The following is a 23,684-nucleotide window of genomic DNA, read 5'->3' as shown; positions in this document are numbered from 1 at the left end:
TCACTTGTAGCAGCAGCAGGTCCTCACCAAGTAAAGCAAGTTACCACAACTTGAAGCTTGTAACAGAGCCCATTAGAATCAAAGGCACTGTGAAAAAGTCCTCAAACTCTGTTCTAAATCAGGAGCAAGTTCACTTAAGTCAGTGAAATCCCCGTGGGATAACATGGGGAAAAAGATACACAAGTGCAGAGTGGCTCCAGCTTAATTTCAGCAGTTAAACAGCTTATACTGGAGATAAGAATATATATCTATTACTTCATAAAAACTTATTCTACCATAAGTACATAACTTAGAGGAAAAAAACCAAGCAAACACCAGAAAGGAAAAGAAAAGGAGAAATAGTGAGGGAGATCAGCCAGAAATGGTTGTTTATGACTTTAGATATCAAACCCTCAGTTAATGTATACTAGCCTAGCTCCACTGAGGTCGCAGTAGCCACACAATTTACACAGCTGAGCATCTGGCTCTAAATATTTAACTGTTCAAAATTCTAGTGTGCATCCTTGCGTAGCAGAGCTTCTCTGACTAATCACGCTAGAGGTAACCACATCTTAAGTGTGTAGTTCTAAATTGAGTAATATTATCATTAATAACAGTGCCTAATTAAGACATCTATAATGTTTTTAATGAGAAAAATTGAAAGTCCTTCTGGAATTTTTCCAGTCAAATTAATTCTGAGGACTTTAGACGTTATTACAAGTAATGTTACAGGAATGGAAATTAGGTCTAAATTAGGACCTGTCACTGTATTTAAAAGAAGGCAAAAAAAAGAAACACTTCCCATTTCCCCCTTTATACACAATTGTCTGCTATAACATCGCACCCCAGGGGAAAATAAAAACACCATTTTGCAGTCTGCTTTAAGTTGCTCTGCATACAGTTATATCTGATGCATCTCCAAGGTCTGCACATATTTTAACACTTTGCTTTCAGGATTTTTTCAAACATCACATCAGCATTCTCTTGGGAACAAGTATTTCCAGAATCTTAAAAAGTGACAACTCCTATGGCTTATACAGGCCTAAATCCTTTCGGTTATAATTCACAAGTTGTGCTTGTCCAAATAAGAAATCCCTCGGTGAGGCTGTATGTTTAGGCCGGGAGCACTTGTAGTTAAAAATGATCACATCCAGCCTGCTAAAACTGTACAGGAAGGAAAGAATCCACATGGTCTGGAACGATGCTCTTTAGGATAACAACCAGGCACTTTAAAGGGCTATCAAACCTGGCGAGTCTTTATTTGTACTGCTAATAGGCCAGTCTTTCAAACCACTCCATGCACATTTCTGGCTCACAGTTGCTGTTTCTTTGTCACTGCTTTCATTGCAAGAATTTAGCAAACATAAACTCCCAAGTCTACTACAGAGCTGGACTAGGTTACTTTGAAGATATAAAGACACTCAATCCTTGCTCTTCAAAACGGCTTACTTGAGTGCTCGCTTTCATACCAGTTATGAGAGTTTGAGTGTGTTCAAAAAAACCACACAGGTTCAAAAAACAAGAGCAAAAGTCACTACTGTGTTCTGACTGGATTTTATATGCATATCTCAGACTCAATTTAGAAGAACGTGAAGTCCAAGTTGAGCCCAATTTTTTTTTTTGTTTTTTTTTTTTTTAGTTCAGAAGTTTCAATCTTAAGGCACAAATGTAAGTTAAGAGAATAACGAGTTACAAACCAAGTATTACCTTAGGGAGTAAGCTAGCCATTGCAGCATGACAAAAACCACAAAGCTTACCTTTGCTTTTGCCTGACCTACATTGTGTATGTGATCCTACATATATTCATACATACCTTCACATATGTATATATACACACAACATGTATATGCATTCTCTCAATTGCGGTACCTAATGCCTTCACATTTCATCTCCCCTCTCAGTCATGAAATGCTTCTCTCCCCAGATCTTTCAGATTCCAAAAACCAAATCTGAATTCTGCAATTTGTTGTGCCTTAATAAACAGAAACACAACAGTGTGTGTTTCAGGTAGGTCAGCTAATTAGGTGGTTTGCCCTTGAGAGCAGAGATTTCACAAAAGATTTTTTTTTTTAATGCATTGTACTAACACCGAGGATGTTGTCAGTGCTTAGATAATGTTTTGAATGGGCTTACAGCTTACAATGGTTAGAGTTATGAGAATAGCAAGGACATTCAGACATATGCATGTTCCCTAAATGCTCAGGAAGGTTTACCCTCTTTCAAATCATAGTTTTGTTTACAAAGTGGTAGCTTAATTGAATTGTAAGGACTCCTCAGAGAAAGAAAATCTGATTTTTATCTTCTGTTAATACCATAAATACTAAAAGCAGAAAATAAACAAAATGGTTAACTGTTACTGATACTTAACAGATATACCTCTTGTATTTTTAGAAACAAGATCACAATCATTGTTCTCAAGTATAACACCAAAATGATGAAAAAGTTTAAAAACCAAGCATTTCTTTTCAAGGTCTTGCAATTCAAATCCTGCACACCACCTGAAACATAGAAGTCTAAGAAAAAAGTGCTAGTATTGAACTAATATACACATATGGCTGCCATAAATGCAAATTCATATTTAAATTGCATCACTCATATTGGCTAATATTACTTTGTTTCTTACCAAGTGTTTCACATACAGGGGTTTGATGAAATATTCAAATAACTAATTCTTAGCTATTAGGTTTAACCTCTAGTTTGAATCACACTATAAAGAAAAAAAAAAATCCATTTGCAGTAGTCAGCTGCAAATTATTTGATGTAAGGCTTCTAGCTAGTCTTTCACCAAGGACACTAAAGATTGTTATATGGTATTTCTGGGCTGCATAGGATACTACAGGTGGAAGGGAGACCATCAACTTGGTCACGTGGGAAAGTTTGGACACATAACACTTCTCACCATTTCCTTGCTCAGACCATCTCAGAGTAAGACTGCAAACAATGGGAAAGAGGGACTTACATGGCAGTTTGAGCTGTCTGAGAATTGTGTCTGCACCAATACTTCACTAAAAGAGTTGTTGACTGAGCTCAGAAGTAGGTAGATGAACATGTTATTCCAATGAAGGAGAAAACTGTAGTAATTTGTTCTTTCATGCAGAAAGAGAGAAGCATTCCTAGTAGACCACCTCCACTCTTCGCTTTGATCACAGCTAACTGCAGACAGCACACAGAGAGAACAGGAACCTATTTCTTTCACAAGTTTAAAGTATGACAGAAACATGGATCCAGCAATTGTCACATGTGCTGCTGAGTTGCTTGACATTGCATCTCTAAGAATACCTACAATTTCATTTCATAATTCCCCAAATGCCTTTGCACATTAACGCCTATCAGGATGACAAAGGAGGATGAACTTGAAATGAAGGACAGCCTAATGATTTCTGTGATTCTGTGCAAGACAGGGTTTATTCAGCAACGGTGAAGAGCAGCCGAGAGGACTCTGTTATCCATCTGCCAGGACTCACATGGATCCTCATATAAAATATGTTTTCAGTGTCTGATTATCATGATTTAGAGGGCAGAGAGGATGAGGTATAGTAAATATAGGAGGAATAAGAGAACTTATTACAAGAGAAATCTTTTCTGCTTTTATTTGCAGATTTTTAAGCATACAACTTGCTTTAAATGCTCACAAGCAAGGTTTAAGTTGCCAAGCAAAGAAAATGACAGAGTACTCCTGAAGAAAAAAAAATAAAAAAAAGAAACTCTGATGAGAAAAAGGAAAATATTCTTAAAACCCATTGATCCTAATCTTATTTTACTTTTAGTAAAGCATTGATGTCAACGATGTATTTCAGATTACTGAACAAGAACAAAACGACAATAGTCAAGCTTCCCCTTTGGGTGAAGTCATTCTGTTAACAGCAATTCCCCAAGCACACTAAAAATACATCTTCGTTGTCACAAGATGACTGCAACATATCTTTAAGACAAGGATTAAATGCTGGCAGTTAGATGCACTGCAGAAATAGAGGGATGGATTTTTCATTAAGATACAAACTAGTAACTGTAATTAAAGTTTTAGTTCTAATAAATAGAAAGAGTGCAAGACTCTTTCCAAGAGTCCTCCCAACAAGGCATGTTGCTCTGGGTTCTCAGTACCAGGGACAATGTGTACTGATGGATTATTTGGGGCTCCTGAGCTGTGACTGCATCCTGCTTCTCAAAGACTTCCTGTAGGACTTTGTGCACAAGCTACTTTCTTGCTTTGTACTGTAGTTTTCCCTGCTCTTAAGCGCTATTATCATCTAACCTCTCACAGAAGTTGGGAAAATAAAAATTAGAGGTATAGTAGCATACCAAAAGTGAGGTCCCTTCATTATGTAAGGTTATTCATGGCCCACAGTGATGCAATTCTGCCTTGGAAGATACATCCACCAGGTATTCTTAACTATAATAAGTAGCTGTAAAAGGCAACTGAGAAGAGGCACTCTGAATATAGGTCATCTGTCTTTCCCCTGTACTTGCATTGCTCTCCAACTAAGGGCTTGGTTTTGTGCAATTCCCATGCAGCTCTGTATTCACAAGAGGCAAGTGCCCCAACTTTAGTCAAATCACAAGAAGAGACAAGTGTCCAGCATCTCTTCAAAATCAGCTCATCTGCCTCAGAGTTATGGTTTCAGTTATATCCCCAAAAGGACACAAAAGCTCATTGCTTAATTTCTCACTCTTCTAAATGCTAGCATCTTTTGACTAAGAACGTGGTTTTGTAGGTTTTTTCATTTGCCAGTTTCTTCCACTCTGGAGCAAACGTATCAAAATGCCTTACTGATTGGCCTCCAGCAGTCCATAAAAATCTTACAGTAAATCCTGCAGCTGGAGACATACTGCTGGTACCTTGCTAGATGCACTAGACAGCAAAAATAAATACATGGCTAGTATAAGAAAGAGTACTAACTTAGTTCCACAGAGCATTCAGAGATTTTTTTACTTTTGGCTTCACTTGGTTCATAAAGCAATTGAAAACTTTTGAAGTCCTCTGCAAAGCAGAGTTACTGTTACCTGCCAGAAGACCCAGCTCTAGAGCAATTGGTCTGGGAGATATACTGAGAAACTCCAGAAACTCTGCAGACCTGACTCCAGGACAGTCTGTCAGACAGTAACTGACCCTTTTCAAAGAAAACAGACTTGCTTCTTTACCTTAGCATACTTTGTTTTGGTTTATTTGTCTTAAATAGCACACTAGAGATGTCTCACCATTAGGTTTCAAAGCCCTTTGCAGATGGGGAAAATGAGACAGAGGCATGCTCATTAGATCTTAGGAATCTCTGGGTAGCAGAAGCTCATCTTTCTAGTCATTGTACACACACAGTACACAGTCATGGGTCCCCAGACTGATGCTGCAACTCTGAGGTCTTGAGACCAGTCAATACACAGACAGACATGTTAAGACTCCTGGTTTCCAATATACTTCCTTTATGTATTACAAGCAGAAGGCAGCATTGAATATGTCAGGGACTACACTTGGTGGCAAACAAAAGGTTAATGCTTTCCAAAGTGCAGTTACTCACAAGACCATTCTGACATTTCAGAAGTCAAGAGGAACTATTATTAGCTGTGTCTAATAATATTGCAAGTTCCCACCCATGGAATCTGTGTGCAATCCTCCATCGAATTGGCAGCCTTTGGCAGTATCACTGCCACATGATTTGAACCAGGCAAGTCTGAAAAACACTGCTATAGCACTGTGTAGCCAGCTTGAAAATATCTTCACTGCTCTAGGGAGATGAGTGATCCCTTTGGAATTGGTTTTTGGAACTGTAAACTAATGAATCACTAACAGCTTTAAAGTAGACAAAATGTATTGCAACACAGCATGTAGTGCAGCAGAACCAAAGGAAATCTGTTTACAGTGCTTCAACAGACACTTGAATCAAGATGCTCAGGAAGGATTGAGGCTGTTAAGAGACAAGCAAAGCTCCCAAGTGCTGTGAGCACAGTTATCCCTACATGGGCCAGCAGCCATTCCTTGGTGCCAAGGGTGGGCTCTGACCCCGAGGCGTGCCAGCCAAGCACAGCAAGGCAAGCCGCAGCTCAAGGAAGGGTGTCCTGGGAATGGAAACTGGGCATGGGGCAGAGCAAGAAACAACCCTCTTCTGGACCTGTTCTGCATGTGCTTCAGTGCTAAGTACAGAGATCAGAAGTTACTTCTGTCGTTCAGACGCATTCACTGCCTACATGCCCCTGGTCACGGCTGCCTGGAAACCCTGTCAGTAAGATTTGCGCTATATTTGGTAATGGGACAAGGTTGACACCAAACTTTGTGTTCAAGCCAAAGGTCAGCCTTATGCATGTGACTAGTGGGAAAAGGCACTGCTTTAGAGTTCTTAATGAAGCAGCCCAGTCTGAAGAGAGAAGTTTAAAAAAAAAAAAAAAAAATTTAAAAAAAAAAATCAAAAGTCCACAAGGAGTTTGCTGGGGAAGGGGAAGACCAAAGGTCAAAACCCTCCTCAACCTAAGGAGACTCAAAGCCACACCTATTAGAATCACATAATCGTTTAGGTTGGAAAAGACCTTTAAGATAATCCAGTCCAACCATCAACCTAACATTACCAAGTCCACCACACCAATTAAGGGTAGAGTAGCAATTTCATGTTCCCTGGCTTGGTGGCTGGATTATTTTTAATGAAAGTAAAAACTAGGGATCATTAAGATTGGAAAGGATCTCTAAGATCATCAGTCCAACCATCAACCCAACACCACCATGTCCACTAAACCATGTCCCAAAGTGCCATGGCTACCCATTTTTTTGAACTCTTCCAGGGATGGTGACTCCACCACCTCTCTGCCAATGCTTGACTACCTCTTCCGTGAAGAACTTTTTCCTAATATCCAATCTAAACCTCCCCTGGTGCAGCTTGAGCTCATTTCCTCTCGTCCTATTGCTAACTACTTGCTTAAGAAAGCTCCCTGCCCTACTTCCATCCAGCCAAAGCTAGGCTGTTACACAAATAAGATGCCTTGGGCCAGAAGGAGACTAAGCAAAAAGGAGCATAACTTCGAAGGGAACAGTTAAAACCTTGTCCGGAAAAGATAGCAAGTTTGAGGTACTAGTGCTGCTTATCCAGGGACTAGTTATGTAATTTACAGCAAAGAGTTACTACATAAGACAGAATACCATGGAATCCCTTCCTTCAAGGGTGCTCTCTACCCATTAAACTGCAGTCACACTTTCTTATCCCCCTCTCCTGTTCGGCTCCACGAGTGCTACACACCTTCCAGTCCAGCAGCCCTGCTTCAGCAAGAAGCCTTGCCAATAGGACTGAACAAAACCAGAAAGATTTGTTTACAGGTGCTAAGGTAGCTAGCTGATCAGATAGTTCACCGATTCACAACAAACGTGTGGAAGAAGGGCAAATTAAAAGACACACTGATTATTACTTAAGCGGATTGCTCAAGATTTGCTATTAATGAAATTCATGTAACCACAGCCGCAGAAGGTGACTACACAGTGAACCAGGAAATAAGAAAGTGAGATGAAAAGGGAAAAATGTTTCTCCCTGCTGCGCTGGACTTGGCCAGCATATGACAGGCAGCAGGGTAGCACAAATAAGTCAAGGAGGGGCTATTGTTTACAGTTAAGCAGCTTCAAACACAAACCCCATCCAAATTCCAGTGCACCAACTGCAACGTAGTTTTAGAGATACCGAAAATAGTTGTAGCAATACCAGATCAGAGCCCTACCCCAGGTGCTGCATAGTCTTCCCTCCCTTCCCCAAAGAGGCTTAAGAGAAAAATTTACCCTGATCACTTCATTCAAAACTTACTCCTACCCTCAGAGCTTGGCACAAAATTCTGCACACCGTGTACATCTCTAGCTTGCAGGCTGGGAGAGATGTACTATGTGTCCTTCCTCTGCTTTTAAAGCAAAGGAATGTGCTCACAAATCAACAACAGTTTTATGAGGAAAAGGAGAGAGGACCTTCAGTTCCCATCATATTTGGGGCCATACCGAGAACCACACATACTCCCCAGGAGCAGTCACGACACGGGGAGCGGTAGTGTAACAGGCCTGCCATGCCCCTGTCTCGGCCAGACTGCTATTTAAAAACCCCAGCACTTCCAGGAGAGGTTAACTCGGGGCAGGGCTGAACCCTGCAGTGAGCCTGCTGCTGCACTAACTGTATAGGGCTATTTACACCATAGAGCACCCGTGGAATTACTCATTTTTTAACGCTGCTCACAGCAGTATTAAAAGGTGACTGCATCCAAACTAAGGCTGTAGGTAGCTGACGATTTCAGCAGAAACTTTCCATGAGTACCTGAGCCTTACTTCTGTATTGGTACTACTGATTTAAAGTGACAGTTGCAGTGATACTTTACACTTGAAATACAGACTGCTGCCCATCAGGAAGTGAACCAAGACCAGCATGCCAATTATACAAGCATAGCTTATCAAACAGTAAAGATTTTGGGATGCAGCAGACCTGAACTACAGGGCAATCCCTGAAGTAGAGAAATCAAAGTTGACTTGAACCTCTACTCCAATGTCAGGCCAACCCACACACACTGTCCTGGGAACAGCACGTATAAAACAGTAGATCTCAGGCCTAGAAGCCTCTATGCTACCCAGGCTCCCAAGGCAGAAATGAGAATGCTAGTTTGCTTGCAGTCATTACACATGTACAAGGAAAAACTGCAAAGTAACTATTTTTCTATTTTTGTTTTCTTTTCAGTGTTTTGAAAGGTCAAATGTATTTGCACTCTGCTGTGTTCTCTTTATCAGTGCTTAAACTCAAGCACTGCCAGATGAATCATGAGTCGTGCAAACACCCCAGAAATAGTGTCAGAAGTAGATCCATTGTACATGAATTGTATGCTCAGTTGTCAGGGGAGGGTTGTTTCCATTTTAAGCCCGGAAGAACCTGAAGAAAACTAACAGCTAGTTTGCAAATACGCCTGAAGTCATGTTCTCTTCCCTTTAATCTTTGCTCTTCAGCTGGCCTCTAAGAGACATCAGAAAATAAGAGAAAGGGGATAAGTCTGTGAAATTATGTGTTAGCAAAAGTGGTAGGGGGAGGGAAATCACATAATATCTGACAAAACTTTGGACCATTTATCTCTCATAACAGCTGGCCCATAATACTCATTTCAGCAAGACATTGCCTAGCTTTTCCTGGTATCTGGCTTGCTTCATGTTTACTGCTGGAAAGCCATAACAGAGTTGTACTTCCCCTCCCAGGTTCTCTGGCCCTTTCCTACCTTTCCATTTTCTGTGGGACATACTCACTTCCACCAGTATGCATTTAAAAAGTATGCTTGTGTTACACAGAGGATGTGTGGGAAGCAACTTCTTCAATCTACATAAAACTGTTTCAGACAGTTAAAGAAGTGACATGCAAACAGTTTCAAAAGAAACCGCAATGTGCTGTCCTGCAAAGAAGGCCAGTTTGGCCTCACACCTTATACCCAGTTTGTTCTCTGTTCTCTCCTTTCCCATTCCCTCCCCAGCCAACTAGTCAATTAGGGGAAGGTATCTCCTAAGTTTTATTTCATCTGTGTGGTAGCAAGTTTCCCAAAGCATCAGTAAAATGGATTTAATGATCATGAACACAACAATGTCAAAGCAGCGCCCAGAGATAAATATTGTCCGTTAAGACATACAACAAATGATAATAAAAAAATCCCACCAAAACATAAAATGTAGAAGAGAGAAGAGTTCTGTGGCTGAGCAGCTAATGAATGCTGGCAACAGATACACAGTTTTACACAGGATTAAGTTTCCTGCCTCTTGTAAACCAGCATGCTGATACACACAGGAATATGCATAAAACAGGGTAAAGTACTGCTGTTTCCAACAACTTCAGATCCAGATAGGAGCAAGAGTTCTGGATATGGGTGTCAGTGAAGATTGCATGTAAATGAAGATGTGGAAATCAAGCAGAATCAGACTAGATGCTGCATTCCCATTCCTGTATATGTCTGTTAACTGTATCACAAATATAAAAGGCTGCTTTCCAAATCCTAACAGCTGCAAAAAGTTACTGGACATTGAATACCATTTTGTTTTTCTTTTTCCCTTGGTGTTGTCTTCCCTTCCATTTTTGTGAGTTAAGGTTTGATCTTCTTTCTTGTATTCCTCAGTCAGCCAAGGAAAGGGACAAGAAATTCAGCAGCTATGTCAGCATGTTTATTACTGAAGAACTATCCCAGCACTTCTGGCTCTAAGAGATCACCAGCTTAAAACCACTAATGGGGCAGCCAAACTAAATTGCCTTTTCCACATGTGCAGATAGAATTAGACTGCCTTAGGGGACCGAGGGGGAAAGGAGTAGGGTAATATGAACATACCAAGAAATGCACAAGATTTGGGCCAGATACACAAGTACTAACAGTACAATGCTTATAGTTGCCTACCACGTTAGCTGAAAGTTACAGCTTAACACTGCACTAACTCTAGGCAATCTGCAGATTACCCAGTGAAAATAACGAGGACCTATGTAAAATGCTAAATGACTCCTTAGGTGTGCCTGGTTTTCCTCATGCTGCAGGAAAATCCCCATCATTGTCTCATCTATCACCAAAAGAAAAACTTCTATAAGCACCAAAAACAGGGATGGACTTTCCAAAAGAGCCTGTTGAAGCCCATCTAAAGAGGTTAAAACACAGTAGTAAAAAGTAGCCATCTTTTCCCCCAAACTAGAAGTTCTGGAAGAAAATTTGAGTAGAAAAACTAAAAGCACTCAGATTATCTAAATTTTTTTTGAGCAGGTGAAGTGGAACAAAGAAAAAGTAATTTGAACAAGGAAATTACAGGAATGCTGATGCTTCCAGTCAGCCTGGAGGTAAGGCAGGAAGAACCACTCATGCTGTGCATGATTGCTTTTTCTTCCTTCGTATCCCAGCTAGACTCCACAAACACAGAGCATACAGAAATCAGAAGTCAAGAACAAGTTGGAAAAATGATTTTGTTCAGGTTCAACATGAGTCATGGCAGAGAACCAAGTCTGTTTCTATTTTAGCCAAACTCCTTCAGCCAGCCATAATCAATGCTTAGTTCCCATCCACAGCTTGGAACTTGTGTGCCTTTGACTCATGAAGGAAAAAAGCTTTGAAAATTGTATTGTTGGGAAGCAAGTGTAAGAAGATTGAATCTTCATTTCAGACAGACATAACCATACAGAAAGAGGCAGCTGTTCCACAAAGTCAGAGATTAGCTTTCAATAGTCCATACAAGTCTACAGATTCTCATGTTTCGGGCTTGTAACAAACAGTCCATCCGTATGTCATCGTCTCCCCAGGAATTCAAACATTTAGGTGCATCTCACTAATAATGACAGTTTAGGACAGCAACATCACACTTCCAGCACCTAGACATAGGAGTGGAACAGCCATGACCAGGCAGCTCCCCCCCTGCCAGAGGAGCCCAAGCTTTTGGTAGCTCTGCCTCCTCCAACCTGAGGAAAGGAAGGAAGATGGGAACCTTTATCAATGAACAGACAGCGGGGGAAAAATATTCTGCCATTGAGACTACATCTCACATTGCAGTGGAAATATCCAGCACTTCTCCCCTACCCAAGCACTGGAAGCATAGTTGGTCGTATAGTATCTGCCCCTGTCTTCTGCCCCAAACTGTTTTGGTCTCAAATGCTGTGAGTATATATAGCATCGCCAGCCCCCTCCTCCTCTGCTCAAGCTGATCATTTTTCCAGCAGCCATCACATAAACACCAGTTATAAGCAAGTACACTCCATTTTCCTTATGCCGAACTCTGTGCAGTTATGATTAAACATTTTCCCTTCTTAGTTTCCTCTATATGCAAAATACTAGCTGTATAGAGATAGGCAGTTCTTGGGCAAATCATAACTAATTATTTTTTTGAAAGTTGAGCGGCATTATTAAAATACTACTATATACACCAGCTTCTGATTGGCTTAAAGACTGAATTTATTCTGGGCTCTGTCCAATCAGAATTAATCTTTCTATAGTACAATAATCTGTCACTACTGAATCAACACCAGCAGCAAAAGTGCCAGCAGCCTACATCATTACTCAACTAAGATAATAGAACTAGAGTCATTGAAACGGGCAGATGTTGGAGGCTGTCTTCCATTTCAGAATGATGTTCCTGTCGTAACTCAGCATTTATTTTAGGGAAGCAAGGATAAATTCATTACCATTTGCAGGGTGCTCAGATATAATAGTAATAGAAGCCATGTAAGCCTCCCAGTATGTACACAGTAGAAATGCACATGGCATTGATACTAACCATCCTTCACTGAGATAACCCAAAGCAGGGCAATGCGATCAATCCATGTCCACTGGAGACCTGCTCCCGTATTAGTGTGAGCAACAGTGTTTTGCTATTGCAAACTCAGAAAACACCAGTTGAGAGATGTGCAAGACCAGAAGTCATTTCCACAAGAAACAAAAGTTTTATGATTTATTCCCAGCATCCTTACCTTATTTCCCAGTAACACATTGTATCCAAAATTATCATCTAAAGAGCTGCTGTTTTGTCAGATTGCAATGATCAATATCCTCACTGCACAGAACGCCACATTTCTGCACCGATAACTGCATAGATCCAACGATTAGGGAAAACTATTGATGACATTTAAAACTAGAGATTGTATTCTTCTTTATCATTTTAAATGAGATCTTTTAATTAAAGCATTAGAAGAAAATAATGATTCCAAAAATATAAGCAAATGTCAGATCCTTATCTATTTCTGAACAGTAGTGCAAGAGGGTGCAAAAAGGTGTACTTCCCATTACTGCTAGGCTTTAATGACCATCCTTACATCTTTGTCCCGCTGAATAATGTCTCTTGCAGTGATATTGCCACATATTAAAGAAAGGTGATCAAATACGGGCCTAACTACTTTTGTGTTCAGGTCAGAGCTGTATATTAGTAAATTAATAGGATTATTGATATTCATAAATCAAGATTTATAGAGTTCAGAGTCCAGTTAGTTCAATTAGATCATGAATTATGAAAACAAAAGGCATTTTGGAAAAGAATAAAACCACTTAGCCTGACACACAATACAACCTTCAGGTAGCAGGCGAATACAAATGCCCAGAAATCAAAACTGATTTTTATGTATCGTCCTATTTTAATTTAATTCTCATTTATCTTTACCCACAGGTTTTTCATTTTGCATTTCACCTGAATAAAAATGGTAGATAATATCCATGACTTCCCAGCACTTACGACTTCCTGGCACTTGCAAGACCAGTTATCTTATCTTGGCAGAAGGTCAAACTGAACACCTTTTAGATTGGCCAGTTATCTAACTATACTGAACAGCTCAAGCCTGCAGCTGAGATAGCCATTCCTGCAGTCGGAGTTGCTCACCTTCCTCTGGCAGAGCTCTGAAACAATGGGTTTAATGGGGAGGGAAATGCCCATCCGATTGCAATGGCTAATTCCATCTCCTTTCACTTAGAAAGCAAAGTACCAGATGCTCTGGATTTCCTGCTTTGTCAACTATAGAGACGTGCTATGTTCAGCTCTTACATTTTGATATAGCTGTTTGTTGTCTGATACAACGTGGTTCCTCAGGGAAAATAGAGGCCTGTCTCTGGAGAAATGTATAAATACACCTTATTTGGCAGTAGGGGAACTCAAAGCCAGCAAGTTTATCTATGGGAAAATGCAAGATCTTGGGAACACTGTTCCCAAGGTTCTCTCTGTTCCCAAGCAGTTAACAGTTGGCTCAAAGTTAAAAATGTAACAGACACACTTCAAAGACCATCACATCAAGAAAACTATTATAGGCTGGGGAAGGGGCAACTTTACATGATTTCCCTCCTGCCTCCATCCTTGTACGCTGTCTATACCAGCTGTGGATCACACTCCTAATTCATGCATGCTGGGATAGCTCCCTAGTGGATCCAGATGAATTTACAGCAGCTTGGAATTTCTGCCTTTATACAGTGACTCCATGGACAGCCGCCAGCTTTTTTTTCACTCTTATGGGTTCAAAATCCCCTATGTTTGACTCTGAGACTCTTCTTTAAAGACAGTTTGCACAGAAACCCTTCTTGCAATACCAAGATACGCCAAGACAATGAAAAGAAATAGATTAAGTGTCTATAAAGTAGATGAGCCGATTATCAGCGTGATAAGTATGTTGTAACATGCTTTTTTGCTCCATAGCAATTCAAACAAAACTCAATGTGCTACAGTTTTATGGATTGATTTGAAGCAATATGAGAAGTTATTCATCCTCCTTCTACCTCTGCCACAGATGTGTTACCATCCATGTGGCAGATAGCCATCACTGTGCAGAATCAGCACTCCCCCAGCTGTGTTTCCAGCCTAGCTTGCCAACTTTGCCCTGGAGTAGATAAGGAGCACACACAACATAGCTCAGGGGAGGAAAAGGGGGTAACCTTCAACAGTAGTCTTCAGCACACAAGTAGTAATAGCTGAGAAAAGCTTACAGGTATAGATATTCGAAAGTAAGCATCTCCTATATCCTAAATTCAAGTTGTATGTATCCCTATTTCTTTGCATACAGCCATATTAACAGTGCTATGACAGCTTAATGGCCTAGAACCCATGGTTTTCAGCATTTTGAGTCCTTGTTACACACACATACCACAAGGTCCATCTGCCATGATTACTCATTTGCCAAAAACTTCTTAAACTTTTAGAAGCTCACTTTCTGTCTGTACTCCTATTAACATAGCCTTCATACACAGAAGAATTATTTGCTCTTCATTACATACCAGACTGCAAAGTCCTTGGGAATTAAATATTAGCTTTTAGAAATATATACATTGCCATTACCAATAATGAATTAAACATTAGTTGTTCACAGCAAAAGAACAAAAGAGTTTAGACTAAGAAAGATAGCTATTATTAGGGTTTCTTTAAAAATTATAGTTTTGGGAGTAAACCTTTATCAAATGCAGTCTGAGGAACCTTAGGCAATAAAAACTTATTCGTTCCAGAGAGCTGCATATGGGTGCCCAATTTTGAGATACTTCAAAAGCTTGAAGGTGGACGTTCAGCTCCCTAAAAACAAGGCCCATAAATATACCAAATTAGACATCCATACATGGCCATTCATAGATATCAGAAGTTATTTAAACACCTTAATCAGCTTTTCCAAGTGGTTAGAGATACTGATAAACTGCTGTGTGCTGAAAAGATTCACCCCACTCTTAATAGCTCATATTTATTTTAGTCTGTTCTTAGAACTGTTTTAACCAGCACCATCAAACCAAATGTTAAATTCCTCCTTTTTACTTCAGCCAATAAAATGAATGGTGCAAACCAGTAGAATATTGCATAAGTTAGTAGTGGAATGAGTTCCCTTCATACAAAACAGTAAGGCTTTCAAGGAACTAGATTATTCCATTTGACAGAGAATACAACCTACACCGCAACACTAAAAAAAAAGCAGTGGGCAAGTTTATAAGATGTTTGGATAATTAAACAGTGGTTAATAAAGCAAGTATTATTTTTCACTCCTTTTTGGCATTTAATAGCCCACTGATTTGTATACACTAACAGTGCTAGCTGCAGGACACATGAAGTGACAGAAAAACCACAGTCTCCCATCTGGGCTGGTCCCATCCATCTGGTGATTAGGGCAGGGCACAGTGCAACCATATGGCCATGATCAAGAACCCACTAATATCATCCAGAGTTAACTGGGAAGAGCTATAGCCCACTTAGTCTCCTAAGGATGATAAATCCCTCTCATTCTGTCTCTCCTCCCCAGTGGACATGGTAGATTTGTCTTTTTGCCTGCAAAGATGAAGCTTTGCTGGTTAGAATACTAGTGATACACAAAAAAATGAATTCAGTGCTTGTACCTGTCACAAATGGAATGAAGTTATTTCCATGAAATAATTAAAAAAACCTATTAACCTCACATTTCTGCCTCAAGTCCCACATGAAGTCCCCCTCCTCCTGAAAGGCTTATGCTGGCACAGGAACTCTGAAACCTGAGGCCAAAATCCTGACACCCAGCACATGGGTACAACCCAGCAGCTGAAGAGAAGAGATTTGACTCCAGCAGCGATGCCTGAAGAGTGTAACAGTAACAGCTCTGTTTCCTAGCCTGCCCTTACATGTTAATAGAATGGGAAGAGCCTACTTATCTAACAATGAGCAGGAAGAAAATAAAAGGCAGAGCTTCATGTCTTCTTGAATAGGCACCACTGTTGCTACCTACATAACTCTAATAGTTCCTGTTGCACTGGTCTATTGAGATACCTTTTAGAAATACTTGTTTCCTGGCTGACAAGTCACTACAAATGAAGTCAGTAACTCCCAATGGATCATGGCACAAAGATATTACATGTGCTAGAATAACCTTTTTCTATTTTTGATAATCAGAAACTGAAACCAGGTCCCAACACATCACCTGAGCTACATCTTAAATTGTTGTGTACCACTTGAGGCTCTATCTTTCAGAGTGGGTTTAATTGTAATGCCATAACTCTAGCAGCAGTTTCATGACCAGTTTCCACTCATCTATTGTAACAAATCCCCCCTTGCTTAGCAGTAAGGAGTCTGGTCAGGTCCTGTGTAAGTATATCTTTAAAAGGTTAGAGCTGTTGCCTAAAGTCATACTAATTCACCAGGGGCCAACTTTCCCTCCAAGGCAACATTTGACAAATAGCACAGCATGACTGCTGGAATGGCTCTGTGTTTTGGGAGACACCATCTTTTGAATGAGATATGTAAGTGAAAGATCTTTTTGACTACATAATCAAAAATGATGGCCTGAAACTGTCAAGAGTAGGTGTCAGCCTGCTCACAAAATGCTCGTCAGTACAAATAATTATACATAATAATTGACAAAAGAGTTTCTCTAACATTTTTAAAGCATTTTTACAACTCAGATATAGCACAAGAGATATAGGACTTTTTTCTCTAGAATTCTCAAATAATAAGCAGTCTTAAACAAGACCTACAGCAACAAGATACAACATGGAAATACTGGGTCAGAATTTGAACAGAATCTTTAATGTTATATCAACAGACTTTGTGTGAGCAAGATTTTTCTTTTTTCCTGAAGCTGATAAATTTCTTTTAATACATAGGTGCTGACTTTCAAGCTGTGCATGGAGCCCTCTTCTGGAGAAATCTGAAAAAATAAAAGCTTAAGAATGCAGTGTGGGCTATGCATTTGGAGAAAGAGTTTTAGGATGAATTTTCTCTCTTTACTGTAATGACAAGCTTGTGAAATCTCTACTTTTTTCAAATTGACTTAGTTGCAACCCAGTGGAGCACGACAGTTATTGTTAAAGCTATAAAAAAAAATTTTTTCCTCATCTTGCAAGCTTTACTTACAAATTTAATGTTGATTCATCTGTCTGCATGAAATGCATAACATACGAAAGCAAGCCTGTGAACAAGTTTTGGTTTAAAACAAATATTTTCTATATAGCCCTTAGAAAATATCCTTTGGGAAAAATGTAAAAAACACTCTGATAGATTTAAAAAATTTATATGTATTTACTGTACACTTTATAGTGACCTACACAAGCTACCAGAGTACACTTAGTTTTTATTGCCAGCTTCAGATCAATAAAGCTGTATAGTATAGATATGCTTTGTAGTTTTAAAGGTGATCCTGAATGAAAGAATTACTTGAAACATATCTTCCTCAGCTATTCCATATAATGTTCAGTTTTCCTCTTGGTGAAAACAGGACAAAGAGTTGGTAGGAGTGTAGACTAAATATTTGCAAAAGAAAAAAATTCATTTATCGCCCACCAGTTTACCACAACTTTTACAAACATTCTTAATGGGCTGAAAAAGCAATTCCCCATCCTCATCCTATTAATGCCTCAAAAGGCAATGGTTTTTTTCATATTTACCAAATGCAGTTGAATTGGATGCAGACCATGAAAACACAAACCCAAAGTTACTAGTTTTAGAAATGATCTTTTAATTAAAAATAAACCTGCTTTCAGTTCATGTCCTTATGAATATAAGAATTCTCTCAAACTTTTTTTTCTCTCAAACACTGTAAACTTTGCTATCATTACTTTGAAATGAAGTTATTCCTATCTGCTAATTCCACAGAAAGTATTGCATTACTAGATTGCTATTGCTTAGAAATCATTTTATCAAAATTGAGCTTTGCAGGTTCCACTAGCATTGTATTATATGAGGCATTTTTGCTACTGCTAAGGGAGAAAAAAGAAAACTTATGAAAAAAAATCTCAAAATGTGTTACAACCACTACACAGCCAGATGGCTGCATTTGTTCAATATGTTGTTTCTCACATTCTTCTGTTTACTTTTCCTGTCATATGAAAGTTGTGCATGTGGTGTGTCAAAGAGAAAAGCCAAACAGCATTTCAGTAATGCCCTTTTCCTTCCCTAGCATGCTATCACCTTCAGTTCATACTTTAACCTGCCAATACTCAACACCCTTATACCTGAAGACAGATTTATGTACACTTCCTTATTATAGTCTAATTCATTCCCTAATTCATTAACTCTTAGACATGATCTATAAAGTAAACTTGGAGATGTATTAAATCACCAGGTAGAGACATTGCAAGATAAAGCTACATATGGTAAAAAAAGAAGGTGGGGTGCAGTTTAAGCACTTAAATACAAAGCAATGCTAGAGCACCACAAGCTCTGCCCTGCACTATACGCAAACTCAGCCCAGCAAGAGAAGAAACTCTGAAGTATTGTTGAAAGTTATTAATAAGTGCACAGTTGTTTTCAGAATCAGGTGTTATGCACCTTGTCAGATTTTAAACAGTTACTGATGTTAAAAAAAAAAAGTGTCAGCTGCGTGGTTTAATAGGCCTCTATCATATACGTGCTATATCATATGCTTTTCCTATAAAGGACCGCTGAAGAAAATCTAAAGTCAAGCTGATTAATTCAGTAGTGAGCTAAAGAAGATGGCCAAAAAAGGACTAAAAACACAGAGAAAGCCAAGAAAACTGCAGTCTGGACAGCAGGTCTCAAGCCCAACGTGAGGGAACACCAGCTCAGTATATCCCCACGTTACCTTTACACTGCCTGTGCCCTCTCCCCACAGCCCCTCTGCTCCCTGAGCATTGCCTCCCACTGGCAGCTTTGCCAGCCGGGCTGCCTGCCCAGCCTGGATCTTGGCCCCGTTTGACAGCTTCTCCTCCCCAGCAGCCCTTTGGGCAGCCCCAGCCCACCGAGAGCCGCCCAGCCCTCCCCAGGAGCAGCAGCTTGCCCACTCGCTGCAGCCAGCCCTCAGCAGAGCTGGCGAGCTGCCCGCTGGCCAGCCCTGCTCCACCGTCCACAGAGCCTCAGCCCGAGCTGTTCGGGAGGCCCTGCAAGAAACTCTGCGTATAGCCCCAGCACATGCTGCTCTGGCTCCGCAAACTCATCCTTCACAGGTGCATTCAGACACCATACCTACGTCCCAAAGCAGCTGCTTTCATTTGTTATGGTCCCTGAAGCAGGATTATTATCCTGAACCCACCCAAATGCCTATGTGCTTGCTCACGAGTCCCCAGTCACCAAGTCTCCTACTGTCCCATAACTTCAGCCACCCACATTAATGCTTTTACTTATTATCAGGGCAAGCCAGGACCCAAATATCCTAGCCTTGATCCACAGCATATATGGATTCAGGTCACCCTACAACTTGCTACTTACACACTCTTGATATATCTCTTCTCGGCAATAAAGCTCCCCCAACAGTGATCCCTCACCATTTTTCTCCTTATCATCCTATGCTGAAAAAGCAGGCTAAATGCCTGCTGGAGATTGCAATACACAAACACGAGTGCACAGACTCAGTGTCCCGAGTACTAGTTTGACGCGCTAAAACCTACCACCCCCCTAAGGGTTAACAAAACCACTCGATCGGAAGTCAAAAAGGAATTAACTTTTATCTCTACTCAGTGCACAGAATGCCAGTGCCACTGCCACGAAATGCGAGAGTTTACAGAGCTCCTAAGACAAAAGAAGGAAGGATACATTTAAGCTGGACAACAAAGGATTTTCAAACCTCCCCAGAGCTTTCAAAAAGTGAGCCCCGTAAGAGCAGCGAGAGGAAAAGAGAGCAAGCAGAAGGTATTGAGAAGTCAAAGCCCAGCAAGTCCCTTTGCTTTGACAGACAGCAGCAGCAGGGCTTTAGCAGCTCCGTGTTTTTAAGGCTGGGTGTTTTTTCCTCTGCTTTCTGGCAGAGGGGGATCTATTACGTTTAGTAAGAGAACAGCTACATAGCAAGTCACTAACAGAGTATTACACATCTATCAAGAGAGTACGGGGAAGGGAACCTTTTGCAAGGTCTGATTTTATTTTTCCTCCATATTCCCCCTCCTTTTTTTTTTTTTTTTAAAAAAAGCAATAAATAATGTGAGCTGCCTGTAACAGGCTATAAGCTTACTACCCGGCAAAAGCCACAGAGGAAAGAGGCAAATCAAAGTTGCAGCATTTGATATGACAGAAAATACTGCTGCTGCAGCTGCTACCGAGACACTTGAAAGATTCCCCCCACTACCCTTCCTGAAGGGAAACAAAAAATGCTATATATCACACAGCAAATTTGTTGTAATTGTAAATCAAGGAACTATCAGATTCTACATTCCTAGCAACTGGCTTATAGCAGAGATCTTGCATCTTTCAACAGTAATTCAAGCAATGTATAATTACTCAGAAATCAGACCTGAATTACAAATACTTTCAAATCCAAATGCACAAGAGAAGGAAGATGAAAGAAAACAAGGAGAAAAACCCACACATTTCTTACCTGGGACAGCAGAAAGGACAGAGTAAGTTGAGTTTTGTGCTGCATTTTGCCAGACTAGAAGGTACCAGAGGCTTTTTCATTCATGCACTCGGCTGCACTGAGCATATTTTCACTGTGAAACAGCCTTTGAGAAGAGACTCTGCCTTGAGAGCCAGCCAACTTCCCAAATAGATCAGCAGCATCATCACTAAAGCATTGGATAGAGTCTGATGACCAGAACCAATGGCTTTACAAGGATGATTTCTTCACAAAGCATCCCCATTTTGCATCACACATATTGGGCAAGCACCTCTCACAAACACAGCACCTTTAGAAAGCATTTTGCTTTGGTGTATTTGTGTGTTTAGTTTCAGTCTAACAAATCATGTCTTGCAGATCTCAATAGTGTTTTCCCTTTTAGAGAATGGAATTGCACAGGGAGAAATAAGAGCAAATCTGAGTACCGCTGCAAAGAGATTCTCTTTATTAAAATGTTAATAAGGTATGCTTTATTTTCAATAAATCAAAAAAATGACCACTGCAGTTTTAGTTAGTTTCAAGCCTTAGAAGAAGAACACAGTGAATTTTTTCAGTGCAGCAGAAATACAGATTATATTTTGTATTTTCCCCTCAATCTCACAAATCACAACGAAGACAGATCAATTCTAGCCCGCAGAAAAAAATCCATCATAAGGCAATAGATTTTATTAACTGCTCAGGTAATGGCAGAACTGGCTTTTGATTCAATGAACTTGAATCTAGGACAAAGTTTCAGAGGTGCATGCCCTTCAATTACAAAAACTTTTCCTGTTTGGAAGAGGGGACCTGATGTTTCAAGAACCTGCTTTCTGGATTGGTTATGTTGCAACCCAGCAAGTAATACCAGGCAGATGGACCAAAGATTATGAACGAATTCCCCTATCTGCATTTCCAGCTCCACCTCTCTTCCCACCTCCCCATTATCACAACAGTCCAGCCCTTTTCTGACTTGTCTTCTTGCAGTCACCAGGGTTATTTAGCAGCACCCTTCCCCCATTGTCAGTAGGGTAAAAAGTCTTCTCAGCTCTCGTGACTGATGCTTTTCCCTTGCTTGCTTATCCAGCAGAGCCAGCTGCCACCGCTTTCTGCTCTGCCCCACCACAGGAGGCTGCTGCACCGGTGGAGATGAGCAGAGACATGGGCAGGGGAAGGCAGGTAGGTGGATGGGAAGGGGTATGCATTCAAAAGAGCTGGCAGCCACTGAGTTCCTCAGCATCAGCAGGAGCTTCCCGCAGTCAATAATGTTGTTTGATAGCTTCCCCAACCGCTGGTAGTCTACTGCCCATGGCTCGCATCTTCCTTTACTTACACGCTGGACCAAAACTGAGAGAAAACACTGTCCTTCCGAGTCTAAGCCCTCACATACAGCAGCAACTCTGCTCCAGTACCTTTGTGAGTATAAATTAATACTCAAGATGGATCAGAATTCAAATCAAACCCAGCAGGAAGTACCAGCAGCAATTATAATGCTCTATATAACTGCAAGAGGTTCACCACTTACACATAAAAAAGCAGGTAGGTTGCTTTCTTTTTCATCCTTTTTCTCAGGCAGAAAGCCAGCTTAGCAGAATAAAAAAAAACAAACAAAAAAAACCCTCAAAACTCTTTATGATTAAAAATGAGTGACCATCTCCCATTGCTCCTTCAGGGTCCCAGCTTTCCACCAAATGTAAGTCCCAACCTCAAGAGAAGCACCTCAGCAGTTTATAAACAAGGCTGTGGGGTTTTCTTAGGGCATAGCCTGCAGACAGCAGCACCAGCTGTACCACAGCACACACAGCCTTTGGATGGGAGCACTGGGATTCAGACAGGCTCTTAAACCCCACAAACAGGGGCCAAACAGCTGAGCAAGTTACCAGATCAACCAGAAGTAGGCGGCGGCTGAAAGAAACAAAGGGATATCTGCATCCTGTTTCACAGGAAAGGGACTCATGTGGGAAAGAAAAAGGAAAAAAAAAAAAAAAAAAGAGAGAACAAATTACCAAAAAAAAAAAAAAAAAAAAAAAAAAAAATCAAGTCATGGGGTAGATGATTCACTCCAAAATAATGCTTGCAGTAATATGAGATTTGAGCCAACATGAGCAGTTCATGTCTGCACAAGACACAGCATTGCTGTGGGGCCACCCCACACAGGGGGCACAGAGGGGAACAAGGATTTTGAGGTCTTCCCTGTGCTCCCACAGGCACACGGAGCAGGGCCGGGCCTGCCGCCATGGCCTGCCTCCTCGCCACAGAGGGGCCCGACATCGCAGCAAGACCCCGGGCAGAGCTTCCCTCCCTGAGGGGCCCTGCCCGGGCCTCCAGCCCTTCACAGCCAAAGGCAACCACAGCCCTTTGCCTCCAGAAACAGCAACTACCCTCTAATAATGATGAAAAAGAGCACTGTTTAAAAAGAAAAAAAACAACCCCTAACTCACTAACCTTTCGCCTCCAGTCCCACACAGCCTGGCCCTCTTGCCTTGTCCATCAGCTCACAACTGCTCCTACTTGGCCGCTGGAGGGGTAATTAACCCCTCCTGCAGTGGCAATTAACAGCTCCCAGGGTTTAAGCCCTCACAGGCTGCCGCTGGGCCCAGGCCCAGCGTGGCACACGGGTGTGAGGCAGCAACGTCCATCCCCAGCGCTCACCCACGCAGGGCCTGGCAGCCTTTGGGAAATGGCCTTTTTGGCACCCCTCACGTGAGGGAAAATCCAGCGTCCAGCAGCCCTAGATGCTGAGGCGGGGTTAACTGGGTTTAACTGGGGCCTCCAGCAGCGGGAAGTGGGCAGCTGCTGCAAATCAGGCCCAGGACAAGGGTTTGGCCCCTTGCAGGTGGGCTCCCAGCGGGGCTGTATCTTCTGGGGTCAGGAGCAGAGTCTTCTCTGCTAATTAGATTATTAATGAAAAGCTGGTATGTTATTAATTAGTAATTAAGAGTTGGTTCCTCAGTTCTTTTCAGCCTTAGGTGACAGGAGGAGGTTCAAACAATGTAAAATGTCTCTGAGGAGCAGGCTGGGAGGGAAGGCTCCAGGTGATGG

At 41.0% G+C, this 23,684-nt stretch overlaps 1 protein-coding gene across 1 annotated transcript in view; it reads right to left on the bottom strand.

Annotated features, from left to right (window-relative positions):
• CDH13 (cadherin 13) overlaps positions 1–20,148 on the bottom strand; it is a 498,153-nt gene extending 478,005 nt beyond the window's left edge. The window contains 1 exon segment of the mRNA XM_075715390.1: positions 20,005–20,148. Coding sequence (XP_075571505.1) covers positions 20,005–20,148 — 144 coding nt within the window.
• Between the last annotated feature and the right edge of the window lie 3,536 nt (positions 20,149–23,684).

Source organism: Pelecanus crispus, chromosome 8 (assembly GCF_030463565.1).
Source record: "Pelecanus crispus isolate bPelCri1 chromosome 8, bPelCri1.pri, whole genome shotgun sequence".
Lineage (NCBI taxonomy): Eukaryota > Metazoa > Chordata > Aves > Pelecaniformes > Pelecanidae > Pelecanus > Pelecanus crispus.
The sequence above is the reverse complement of the archived record's forward strand: the minus strand, read 5'-3'. Positions and strand labels throughout refer to the sequence as shown.